General features: G+C 44.2%; 1 protein-coding gene across 1 annotated transcript; it reads right to left on the minus strand.

Moving 5' to 3' along the window:
- Window positions 1–1905: 1905 nt before the first annotated feature.
- On the minus strand, window positions 1906–13506 carry UBE2Z (ubiquitin conjugating enzyme E2 Z). Its single transcript, XM_063959597.1, has 7 exons — window positions 13202–13506; window positions 12589–12661; window positions 11479–11666; window positions 11131–11242; window positions 10917–11029; window positions 3852–3942; window positions 1906–2763 (listed from the first exon to the last, which is right to left on the minus strand). Exons 1-7 carry the CDS (start codon window positions 13390–13392, stop codon window positions 2593–2595), a joined length of 939 nt encoding a protein of 312 aa, XP_063815667.1. The 5' UTR covers window positions 13393–13506; the 3' UTR covers window positions 1906–2592.
- Window positions 13507–13804: the final 298 nt, after the last annotated feature.

Here is a 13804-nt window from a genome sequence, read left to right on the forward strand (position 1 = left end):
TCCTTGGCTCACTGGTGCTTCCAGTCTTAATTCTGTAATACACAAATATGCATACTGTGTGTACAATTTTAATACAGTGAGAAGCATAGACAGATTAAGGTAGGGTTGCAGGGGATAATGCACCCCGGGACCCCCTCCAGCTGTAGTACACTGACATCAGTAGCTTTCCCTCTTGTGCAGCAGCAGAACTAAGCAGCCAGAATGTGAGCAGGACAGCAGGCAGAGACACAGAAGTATCAGGTTACATGAGCTACCAACAGAGTTTCCTAACCAGAGTATAGGAGGGTGAGAGAGCTGTAAGTGACCCAGGTTCTCCTCCTCCCTGCCTGGGTGTCTGGTTCCAGTGTAACCTGTTATCGAATGAGAGCATTTGTGTCTAGAAAGAGACACACACACACACACACACACACACACAGTCCTCCTGAAGTCCCGTCCCAGTGTGTAAGTAGTACAGAGGGGCAGCTGCTATTCTTGGATGTGATAAAGAAAAATAAAATCTATAATTTATCTTAAGTTGTCTTTGTTCCACTGCAAGAAAACTTTAAAAAAAAACAGCTGCCTCTCAATTAGGCAGAGCTATAAACAGTACTCAGTCATTATTAAACTATTAGTTTAAATATACACAATCCATACCTCCCAACATGACCCATTCCTTGAGGGACAAAATGTTCTCTACCTGGACTTCCCTCTGAATTTATGATTGCAAGCACATCTATTGGCAAATCTATTGGCAAATTTCTTACCAATTAAATAGTTCAACACAGGTGATACCAATCATACATTAAGGGAAGTCCAGGTAGAGAGCATTTTGCCCCTCCTGGAATGGGTCATGTTGGGAGGTATACACCCCCCTCCCTCTTCCCCCAGGGCCCTCCTGACTTAAGTGCCTTGGCCATGTTGAGAAGACTGTTAGCCACAGAAGGCAGCAAACTCCATCTCCCTCCCATCCCAGTTATTGGGAAAACTTTAATTTCCCTGTAGTTAAACCTTCTACTAATATGACTACTGCTGGATCAGGCAACTAGTGAATTAAGAGCCCTAGTATGACCTCGCGCAAAAGGCTGGGATTTATAGTTCCACAAAAGCTTTAGGTCTGGTCTACAGAAAGCTTATTACAGCCTCTATGCATCATTACAGCTATTACCTCAGTGTTAAGTCACACATCATCACACAATACAAAGCTTGTTACGCAGAGATTGTTAACAAAAAACAAAAAAAAGAACACGAGTTAATCCAAAGTATAATTAATTGGGGGTAAAAAAAAGAACACAGCAAATTTAGCAACAAAACAAATAGTAAGTCATAGACTGTACAGCTTGTTCTACCACCATTGTAGTGGGTGTTCAAATGCCATCTCCTACTTAAGAAATAAATGCTAGAGAGCTGCAGCCAGCTGGCTGTTTGCATACCTCAGTTGTAGCTGCTGGTGTATTAGAGGGACATTTATGAAAACTATTCAAAAGGAAACCATGAAAAGCTAGCTTTGGAAAAAGGTTTCATGAATGTCCCTCATGGATTTCTATGGCTCTATTCACATCTCTGCACTGACCTTATAGCACATTGGGGCAGATGTATTAAACCTGGAGAAGTGATAAAGAAGTGATAAGTGCAAGGTGATAATGCATCAGCCAATCATTTCCTAAATGTCAATTATCAAATCCGTTATGATTGGCTGGTGAGTTATCACCTTCCACTTATTTCTTTATCACCAAGCCTCTCCAGGCTTAATACATCTGCCCCATTGTCCACTTTCCAAAGTAACATATTCCAGTTACCATATTATTACTGCACATTTACTCATATGAATTAAGTCCTGCTAAATTCATGGGAAAAGTATTTTGCTGTTTTAATGCATTTCTGGTGTGCTCTGTTGTAAATCCCAAACACATGGATGTGAACAAGCCATAATGAGGAAAATATTTTTTATTATAGCCATTCCCTGTCCAAAGCCTTTCTGTACGTTTCTTACATGATTTGGTAAAATAATAGACTTATTCACATTGCTTATGCTGAATTGCAGCCATCACAAATAAAAGGTTACAATATAACATAAAAAACCCCAAAACAAGATACATAAGAAGCCTCGATTTATTCCTGCAGCAAATGTGTATTAACAGCTAAATGGACAATGCCCACCAGGTAAAAGATGAAGTGCGCCTTCAAAGAGTGGAAATGTAAAATAAAAAGATGGCGTCTCTTTTTCATGTCGAACATAAAGTTGCGTCTGTTGTGTTTACTCCTGTGGCTGGCCAAGGCTTGGTTCACTTGTAATTAAGTTCTTTGGCTTGTCTGGGCCATTAAATGACCATTTCACGAAGTAAAGGAGGATTGGTAACAGAAAGTGCTGCCTTCGTGTTTCATCCAGGCTCCATCTGTCCAAGCCTTGCTATGTATAAAATGGCCACAGACCCTCTCCTCTTGGTACTGGCAGAGAGATATTGACTAAATCTGCCTCCAAAACAGCAGCCAAAAGCAGGACTGGCTTTGTGTAAAACAAAGTCTTTTATTATCCAGCATAATCCATGATATCTCAGCTACGTTTACTGTCTGAAGTGACGACGCTCAATGCTCTACATGTTACATTCCCACACCTTATGGGTTTGAACTTCCTTGAATGTCCATTTCTGTCTCAGAAGAGCTGGACTCTGAGTCTATATCAACAGTCTCCCGCCGATGTTTTTCCCGTACTTTCTGCTGGATGAGCTGCAGGCGGCTGAGCAGAGACTGGTAGTCAAAGTGTCCTCGCTTTTCCCCAAATGGGTCCTGAAATCACACCACACACCGTGTAAGATACTATCAATGTACAAAAAGGTCACTGGCTTAAAGTAGAACTGCAGAAAAGCATTTCACCTCCTCCACACATTATCAGAATCTTGCGGTCTACTAGAACCCACATTGTGCAGGAGATCCTGATGCAGCCTGAAGTTAGATTGTTGTTGATATTGGATTTGACATCTGCTAGTGAAGGAGTCATGCTCTCTGCTACTTGGGGACACTAGAAAACTTAACTGGCATACTTTTACCAAAACAAGGTGCATGACAATCTGAAAGGACTGTCCTCTTGCAGGAAACATGTATCACATTCTATAGAGTTAAATTAAGTTCCCCAAATATTTTCATATATGTTCATTCAACATTTCTAAATAAATACAAAACTGGTACATAAATGTGAAATGAAGTCATTTACCAGTACTACATCAGTATCCTGTTTCTGCATATCACTCAGCTGAAGCCTAATTTAATTATTTCTTTCACCTTTGGGAATAGTGTATAGCAATCACCCTGGTCAATGGCTAGGATGGAGGTTCCCAAACACGGTCCCCAAGACACCCTAATGGTCCAGGAATTAAAGGTAACCAAGCTTGGGTACAGATGACTAGTATTATTAGTCCTCTGCCATTAAGGTTTCAATGAGATTCTTAAGCACAGAGGAAGGCATTGATGTGCATCACTGTACTTATTACAAGAAAGCTTGTGAATTGGCTTAGTTGCATGTCTATTCTAGCTGTTTAATATTTTCATTACATATATGTATTAGATGCACATTTACATGTATATTTTATAAAATATATGTTAGGAACATTTTTAGATTTAGAATAGCTGCATATTTTATTACATATGCGTTAGCTGCACATTCAGTTGCATCTTATTACGTTTAGTAAGAAATATTGCAGAAAGTGGACAAAATACATATTTAATTCTGCTGGAGTTCAGCCACACCTGGCATATGCGATTTCTAATAGCATAGCCATCTTTCTCCATGATGTACAAAAGCCGCCTTCCCTTCAGTTTTCTCTTAATGGTCTGTCACTCTTGGCACTTATAATGAAAAGCTCTGCATAACACATTACCTGCATGCTTTGTCCTTGTAGATGAAATCTGTCCTTGCACACCGCTTCATAAAAATCATAATATTCCAAAAAGGATTTCTCCATTACACTCCTGCAGTGAAAGAGAAGACACTGAAATGCAGTAATGATTTTGCATGGTCATATCCCATATAGAGGTTATATAAACCAAGATTACAGTGTACCTGTGGGGACGGCCATCTTGTAGACTGAACCATTCCTTATGAGAATGCAGCCGTGCATTTCACTAGCCACCAGTTACATAACTAAGACCTACATTAGATGATGGATTAAAGGCTGCACACTCATAAAATTCAGCCCACAGCATGGCGACCTTATCCCAGTGTAGGTGACTGCTGCATTTTACATGTGCAAAAAACTAGTGTGGAAGTAATTTTTGCAAAGGCAGGCAGATATGGGAGGTTGGTCATATAATGCAATATAGAACGCACAATGAAATAGGGGCACCTAACAGTCATAGGGGTATATTCAATTGAAGCCGAAAACTGCCGTCTGTCGAAAAGGCGGCAGTTTTTGACTTAAGGTCGAATCCTGATTCGACCTATTCAATATTTGCCTAAATTTTTCAACAAGTCGATGAATTCAACTTGTCAAAAAGCACGTGGATCGGAAGAATAGCTGCCGATCCACGTGCTTGTGTCGAAAGCTTTTCGACCATCTCAGTCCGACATCAAAAGGATGTCGGACCGAGATGCGGACCAGAGGAGGCGAGGGGGAGGAGCTGCAGGGAGACGGGGGGGGACAGCCGGTGGGCATACAGGGAGATCAGCTCTACAGCAGCGCTGCAGCTGGATGTCACTCAGCCGCCCGACCTCACGGCAGCTTCCACCCGGCTCCAGCACGCTACTGTAGCGCTGATCTTCCCTGTATGCCCGCCGGCTGTCCCCTGCTTGTCTCCACGCGGCTCGCCCCCCCTTCTCCTCCTCTGCGTCCCATCTAAATTCGACTTGAAAAAGTCGAATTAAGATGGGATACATGTCGGAATGGATCCGACTTTAATTGAATATACCCCATAACATGATAGGAGGTGAAAATGCCACACTCATGCTATTTACAGCCATTTATTGTACTTGTTGTAAGGTGGTGTTAAAATTACTTAGTTTATCTCCATTTCAGTCCCCAAAGTTTGCAGAAACACTTGTAGATAGTCATGGCAAATGCAATGTGAAGCAAAATCTATGCTATAGTAGACATTTTCAAAGCCACTGAAAATGCAAATGCAGGAGGAGGTATCAGACACCTCCTTGCTGCACTTGTAATTCCAGCGCTGTGACTGAGGTCGCAGCCTGGGATCAACATCGCTACGATGGTCTCTTTGTTTCCTGCAGACGGCCTACTGAGTATGCTACCATGCTATTTGCAAATGCATGCACCAAATATCTTTGAATTTCTACTATCATATAGTTTTTCAAGTATTGTTGCAAGTACTATTTAGTGAGCTGGGGTACACCTGGGGAGAAAAAGCCCCCCTCTTTTTGTTTTTTGCAAGCTCCAGCTTACTCAGGCTTACAGGTGCCCTGTGAGGCCAGGAAGTGTATGCACCCAGAGATGCAGACCCTGGGCCACTCTGCATCAGCAATCTGCTTGGACATTTGAAACAGCATGTTGTGCTGAATAAGGCCCATTATCCATTACATATGGCACAAATGTTCAACTGAATACAATCATAAAAAATAATAAATAATAATAATTAAAAAAAATATATATCTTAGTACAACCCAATGATGTACAGATTAGTGTATTCTTCGTTGTCTGACAAAAGTGATCAGATATTATTTTCCAAGATGTATATGTCGATCTAGTACGGCGGTAGTGATCTGTCTTCTTGTGTGGCTTGTGAGGACAGGGCTGCATATAACACAGACAGTGGGCCTGATTCAGGAGGTAGATAGAAGTGGTGTCAGTGCTGTGTCTTCGGTAACAGCGGATCTGAGAATTTATGTAAATACAAAAGGAGGCATCTTTTATAAAAAGGCACCCACTACCAGCTTCTCAGATCTGCTGCATACATCTGAAGATGCAGCATCAGATCACCAATGCAGCAAACTTCAGACCTCTAAGCAACCCTAAAATTGTTCAGAACGGCCACTGCAGCTAAGCTGCCGAAGGCAGTTAAGGCGCTGGCTTTGGCATGCCCCAGAAACTGAGACAAGAAGAAACCCAGCGTCATTACGGGAGCTGGGGAATGTAGGCAAGTTAATAACAGCAGACTAAAACTAATCAATGAGGGAGCAGGGTTCCCCACAGAACATAACGCCTGTCATAGTGGTGCAGTACACAAAAGACAACGTATAAATATTATGCTGCCTTATGTTTGAAAAACATTCAGAAAGTCTACCCCATTCAGATATCCTTCATTTTTACTTGCATTGCCATTATAGGACATAATTATGCAACCTGAAGCTGTTTTATACTATAACTAGGAGCAAGGAAAATGAAAATATAAACCATCCAAAATCTAAATCTATCTGCACATGTTACATCTGCCCCACCTGCAGTACAACATAGTTTTGCCCAGTTACTTGCTTTTTTGGTTTGTTAACAAACATGAATAAAACCCCCTCTGTCTTGCAGATAAATGGGGTCTATGGAAAATAACACAAAAAAAGGCACAAAGATAAAAGCAATGTATTTAGTAAACACTGCAGGAAAATATATACAAACCAATACATTAAATTAGTCTGCCAGCCAAGTCCTATTGTATGTCCTCTACTAAGTCCAATGGTGTAGGCTGTGCAAAGCCGTTTGGCTGTGCATTTATTTATTGAAGCGTGCATTTTTATCAAAGCGTGATAAAATTGACACAACAGCAGCGTTCCATCAGCGTTCAATCGAAGTGAAAAAGAAGGAAAACAGAAGCACACCAATCTAACAAAACAAAGAAAACTGAAAAACTAATAACAAATGTGAGTCACTTACTCCTCAGATCACTCACCTCCTCATTGTTGCATCTGATTAAATAGCACGGAACTACCTTACTTGGACATTTCAAAAACCGTCCATTTCACCTACAAATGCCTGTATCTGTATTATTGTAATTTTGTTTTTTTAAGCACAGCTGCGCCAATGCAATTTTACCTGAAAACACTTAAAACATCTAACATAATTACCATTGCTTCTTAAGCCTCTCACAATCCTTTAATTTCTTACACTCCAAATACATTTCTGCACCCACTTTATCGACGCTTTTGACTCATTTCATACTAAATCTACACCCATTGAGCCTACACTGCTTTTCTCACCTGCATTTCTGCAATTCTTCTGCTCGGATTCCCTTACAGTCTCCTCTCCTACTTCCACTTTCCCTCAACCTACTTACCTACTTAACACTATGTCAAGGCTTTCTTATACTCCCCACATCACTCAGTGTCTACCTAATAATGTATCTTTATCCTTCCCCCATAGTCTCCTACACCTCCTCCTCCCTCCCCTCCTCTGTCTCCCCTCCATCCCTCTGTTTCCTTCCCCCACCTTTCCTGTTAACCCACTTTCATTCACCTCTGCCCCATGGTCCTGCTACCCCACAACTCAGCCCTGCTCCCTCTCTCCCTTCCCTGTCACCTCCCCACACCCCCATCCACATCACACTGACCTCCCTCCCTGCCCACCTCCTGCAGTTTCCCCTCCTAGCTCAGGCACCCGTACCATCACTACTCTCTCATCATCCCTGCCCTCAAAGTTAATCTCACCTCATCGCTACAGCAACCCTGAAAATCTCATTCACATCTCTCCCACAAACTCATACCCCCTATCCTGTGCCCTCTGGAATGCCAGATCTGTTTTTAACAAACTGGTCCCCACTCATGACCTTTTCATTTCCAACTCCCTACACCTACTAGCCATTACTGAAACTTGGATTACGCCCTTGGTCACTACTTCTCCTGCTGCTCTCTCTGCTGGGGGCCTCACATTCACACACACACCCCGACCTGGGGGGTCGCCATGGGGGTGGTGTTGGGGTCCTTTTACCTTCTAGTTACTCCTACCAACTCATACCACCAGAACCATCCCTTACATTCTCTACATTTGAGATCCATGCCATACGCCTCTTCCAACCAGTCCATCTTAGAGTAGCTGTCATTTACCGCCTCACTTCCTCTCTTCTGACATTCCCACCATTATCCTAGGCGATTTCAACATCCCTATTGACATCCCCACACAGTCCCCTGCCTCTAAACTCCTTAACCTCACCTCTTCACTTGGTCTCTCCCAGTGGACCTCCTCACCCTCCCATGTGAATGGGAGCTCACTGGATCTGGTCTTCACTCACCGCTGTGATATTTCGGATTTTTCCAACTCCCCATTTCCCCTCTCTGACCACCACCTGCTCTCCTTTAACCTATCTCTCTCGACTTCCCCATCTCTACCTCCTAAGGCTACCATCACTAAGCGTAACATTGAAGCTATTGACACCACATTCCTTTCCTCCCTGTTTGACTCACTTCTCTCTCTCTCATGCCCTGAAAAAGCCACTTCCACATACAATGCATCCCTTACTTCTGCTCTTGACTCTGTTGCTCCACCAACCACTATTCACCCTCGCAAATTAACACCTCAACCCTGGCACACCAAATGCACCAGATATCTGCAAAAATGCTCACGTACTGCTGAGCAACACTGGAGGAAATCACGCTCTAAGGCAGACTTCCTCCATTTCAAACTTATTCTCTCATCCTTCAGTGCTGCCCTTTCTCTTGGTAAACAGTCATACTTCAAGAACCTCATCTCCTCCCAGTCTTCCAACCCCCGGCACCTCTTTGCCACTCTCAACTCACTCATCTGCCCACCTCCACCTCGTCTCCCTTCCTCACTCTCTGCTCTTGACTTTGCCACTTACTTCACATCCAAAATTGACTCCATACGTCAGGACATCTCATCACACCAGACCATTAGTAACCAGCCTTCTCCCATCCCTTACCAACCTTCCCCATCCCTCGCACCAACTCTGTCATCTTTCTCCCATGCATCTGGAGAGGAAGTCATGGCCCTCATTCGTTCTTGTCCCCTCACCACCTCCCCACTTGACCCTATCCCCTCCCACCTCCTCCGCTACCTCTCTCCTTCTGCTTGTTCCCATCTTTCCCACCTTCTCAATCTCTCCCTCTCATCAGGCACTGTCCCCTCTGTCTTCAAGCATGCACTCATCTCTCCTATTCTTAAAAAACCTACCCTTGATCCAAACACTCTCTCCAACTACCGACCCATCTCTCTCCTCCCTTTTGCCTCCAAACTCCTTGAGCACATTGTCTACAACCGCCTTACTTCTTTTCTTTCCTCACACTCACTGCTTGACCCTTTCCAGTCTGGCTTCCGTCCTCTCCACTCCACTGAAACTGCCCTTACACAAGTATGCAATGACCTCCATGCTGCTAAATCTAAGGGACACTACTCTCTACTTATTCTACTTGATCTCTCTGCTGCTTTTGACACTGTGGACCATCCTCTCCTACTGCAAATCCTTCACTCCATTGGTCTGCGTGACACTGCCCTCTCTTGGTTGTCTTCCTACCTTTCTGACCGTTCATTCTCTGTCTCCTCACATGACTCCACCTCCCCCTCACTTCCACTAACTGTAGGGGTACCGCAAGGTTCTGTCCTTGGTCCTCTTCTCTCTCTATACGTCCTCACTAGGTAAGCTCATTCGTTCTTTTGGTTTCCAATATCATCTCTATGCTGATGACACTCAAATCTATCTTTCCTCTCCAGACCTCTCCCCTGCTCTCCTCACTCGTATCTAAAGCTGTCTCTCTGCTACCTCTTCCTGGATGTCCCAGCGCTTTCTTAAACTTAACATGTCTAAGACCGAGCTGATCATCTTCCCTCCCTCCCGCATAACCTCACCTCCTACAATCTCATTATCTATTGATGGCACTACTATCTCCTCTACCCCCCAAGTGTGCTGTGTTGGAGTAATCCTGGACTCCTCCCTCTCCTTCAAACCACACATTCAGCACCTCTCACAAACCTGCCGTTTTCATCTAAAAAATATTTCCGGGATCAGACCCTTTCTGACCCAGGATGCTACTAAGACTCTTATCCACTCACTGGTCATCTCCAGACTGGACTACTGTAATCTCCTCCTGACTGGCATTCCTGACGAATACCTCTCTCCACTCCAATCTATCCTCAATGCTGCTGCCCGGCTCATTTTCCTCACCAAACGCACTACGTCCACCTCTCCTCTCTTACTAGACCTTCACTGGCTCCCCTTCCCTTTCAGAATCCATTTCAAGCTTCTCACACTTGCTTACAAAGCCCTCACCCACTCCTCTCCCATCTACATCTCTGACCTTATCTCGCTTTACACTTCCACCCGTCCTCTTCGCTCTGCTAATGCATGCCGACTCTCCTGCCTACGGATTACTTCCTCCCACTCCTACCTCCAAGATTTTTCACGTGCTGCACAACTTCTCTGGAATTCCCTACCTCTCCCCCTCAGACTCTCCACCTCTCTACAAAACTTTAAACGGGCTCTCAAGACCCACCTCTTCACCAAACCCAGCCAAATCTCATCCTAAACCTCTGTTCCACGCTCTCTATGTACCCCATCTGTCTCACCCCTGTCTGTCTACCCCTCCCCTTTAGAATGTAAGCTCTCACGAGTAGGGCCCTCTTCCCTCATGTGCTTACCCTTTTCTTACTTTAATAATCTTCAGCTGCACAAAATCCAGCAGTCTTCTGCCACCTGATACTTATTCCAGTATCATCTGCTGATGCAGCTATGTTTATTTACCCTGTACTTGTCCTATATTGTCGTCAACTGTAAGTTGCTGTTTTCCTGTTTGATTATTTGTTTATGTACTCTGTAATTGGGCGCTGCGAACCCTTGTGGCGCCATATAAAGGATAATAATAATAAATAGTGCATATTGAGGCAGTTGCAAAAGCCAACAAATACGTTATACTCGTGGCTCACTAAATGGCAGGGGACAAGCAGCACAATCAAAGGTAAAGCTATTTCTTTTATCATACTGAATGGCCTGCACTAAATTGTAACTTTAGTCCATCTTTTAATGCAGAGCACTGATAACAGAGGCGCCCAACCTACCGTAAGGCCTCTGGACACTGGCACTTCCCCTCCAACATATCACATACTGCCACTCTGATGGTCTCATGACGAATGCATTCATTGTAGTTCTTGCTGTCTCCTGAATGTCTTTCCTGAGAAAGAAGAAAGGGTAAATAATTCACGCTGAGTGACATGACATAATGCAGTAGTAGGTCCAAGGGAAAGATGAGGGGCACAGAAGGAAAACTAATACCTGCTCGAAGCCAGGCTCATTGTGATAAGGATTTTCAGTCATCAGGGACTGGATAGAGATGAGCACTGAAGACAGGCTCTGAGCTGGACTCCATGCGGGTCCTGTCCAAGTACTGGTGTTGGAAGAAAACAAATAGCACTGGTAAAGATTCTGACTGTACACTAGGCTATGGATCAGCAACCTGTGGCTCTGTGCTACTGTCAACAATGGGACTTCTAGAGCTGTTACTGAACTAAATGTGCATGCTGGAGAACACAGCTCTTGACTACTATATCAAAATGGAAACTTTAGGGACTGTGTGAAATAAGAGAGAAGGCAAGGCATTGTTATTCTGAAGTGTATCCTTACCCTAGAATGCTCAGGCAGACTTTGCCATTACGGTAAAAATTGGGGTTAAACCTCACAGTATTGTTGCCAGTTGTCATCAATTTGACGCGAGGTGGGTGAATGGGATAATCTGGGGGACACCGGAATAAGAACAAGAAGAATCCACCTTCATAAGGTGTATCAAAAGGGCCTGTGATAAGTGCATGGATCTGCAAAACAAGAGCATCCAGTATATAATGGAACTCATCCATAGTAACCAAAAGAATCATACACTTTATACTACAGTTCAAACATTAGGAGGTTTATTAACGAAGCTTCCGGTTCTAAAACCTGGTGTTTATGACCAAAATGTAAGGGGCAATGCTTATACTAGCTGTGTTTTGCTAGTAAAATCATTGCCCTTTAAAGTTTGGGCATAAACAAGATCGGAACGCATGATTTTGGAACCCGACGCTTAGTAAATAAAACCCTAGGTATGTTTTGCTAACGACAAAAACCACTTAATCCACTTGACAGACCTGGCTACCATTATTGTATGTGTACTGTAGACAGTCTTAACATTTGTGTATGTCCTCCCTTTTTCCCGCAGAGCGTTCTATAATTGATTAGGTAAAAATTAAAAGGAACACCATCTTCGGTAAGATTCAGTGTTTGTTTTGTTATTTAAGGTAGTGGTCCCACTTGCAAACACCAGACCGTACAACATCCACTATATACTTGTTGATTTTGCTCTAAAAAATATAATTCATGAATCATGATTGGTGAGGTAAGACAGTAGGGGGACAACTATGACACATCATCACTAAATTGGGAGGTCCCAGGATTAACAGTTTATTACCCAATGACATTCAAATCTGGTCTACAGGATGAAATGAGAAAGGTTTCTATCTGCGCTCTACTGTCCTTAGAGCTGGAGGTCTATGAACACCCTTCCAAGAAAAGGGATTCACCTTATTGGTATGCAGAGGAAGCCTCTTAAATAATGGAACATGTTTTATTTAAAAATAAAATTACAACTACATCTTTTAGTCATTTGTGCTTATGTGAGCAATAACAAGTCTCTTTATGTAGGATAAGGAACACATCATCTCAGTAGTCGATGCAGTCAGACCCAACCCAAATGTGACTTACCTTTGTCATGTCATGAGGGTCTGGTACCACAAACATCCCAGGGGGAGGTTCTTTATAAATGGACATAATATCCCTAAAAAATATATATATATATAAATATTATCACAAAACAAATATGAATTGAAAGTGAAACAGATGACTGGACAAAGTGGGTGTGACATTTCCTGACAACAACAGCAAGAAAAACACATGACACAAGGGGGAATATAAGGGAGACGGTGATCCCTTGCTCTGGGGATGGGGGGCTGATCCTTCCATAGAGGGTATTACCACCATCTGGCTTGCATACATGGGCAGGTGATGTACTAAGCCTTGGGAGAGTGATAGAGTGGCGAGAGATAAGGTGGCAGCCAAAAAGGACAGTTGGGAGCTGGTTGGCTGGTACTTTATCCCATACCAAGGCTTAGTACATCTGCCCCAGGGAGAGTAGGTGGCACAGACGTGTGTCAGGGGGAGAAGGCGGTGGGGTGGGAAGAACCACCGAGTGACAGGTCACTGCCGCTCCCCCTGATCAGAGCTGTAAGCGGCTAACAGTGGCGCCTGTGGTCGGGTATTGGGAGCATCAGACTCAGCAGTGAGTGATCGGATATCCGAGACCACCCCCGGCTCTCACCGCTTGATCCGCAGCACACACTGCGCTGACGCCCTCTCGTTGTCCCAGTCCGTGCTGGCCGTTGGGTCCCACACGGAGGAGGCTGTGAGGTGCGAGGTTCCGGGAGGCTGCAGGCCGCTGAGATGGGGCACCATGCCTCCGCCAACCGCCCCCGGGAGGATGATCGCCTCAGCTGCCGGACTCTCCGCCATTCTGCCTCACTCACACACTCGCTTCTTCCGGGACTCCGGAGCAGTGAGATGACAGGGCAGAGAGACTCTCACTGTCATAGAAACAGCAGCCAGACTGTTTACTTCCGCTGAAGAGAAGACCATAGAGTCTTGGAGCGGCTAGGAGAGCCTGTGTCTTACTGAGTGGTAGCGTCTAGATTCTCTTCGCGCTAAGGACCTTTCCCATAACCCCCTGGGTCCATCTCACAATCTATTTGGAATAGTAAAGTGTGGCGAGCGAAGCGGAGCGAGACACCGAGCCCGATGCGTGGCGAGCGTCCAATGCTGCATAGAGAAATAAATTTGCCCCAAACGATCGAAGAACGAAGGAGACATTTAGAATAGATGCCGTAAGGGCGGAAGTGCTCTCCTGCCCTCTCGTTTTGTCACGTCC

The sequence above is a fragment of the Pseudophryne corroboree genome, chromosome 3 (assembly GCF_028390025.1).
Source record: "Pseudophryne corroboree isolate aPseCor3 chromosome 3, aPseCor3.hap2, whole genome shotgun sequence".
NCBI classification, from domain to species: Eukaryota; Metazoa; Chordata; class Amphibia; order Anura; family Myobatrachidae; genus Pseudophryne; species Pseudophryne corroboree.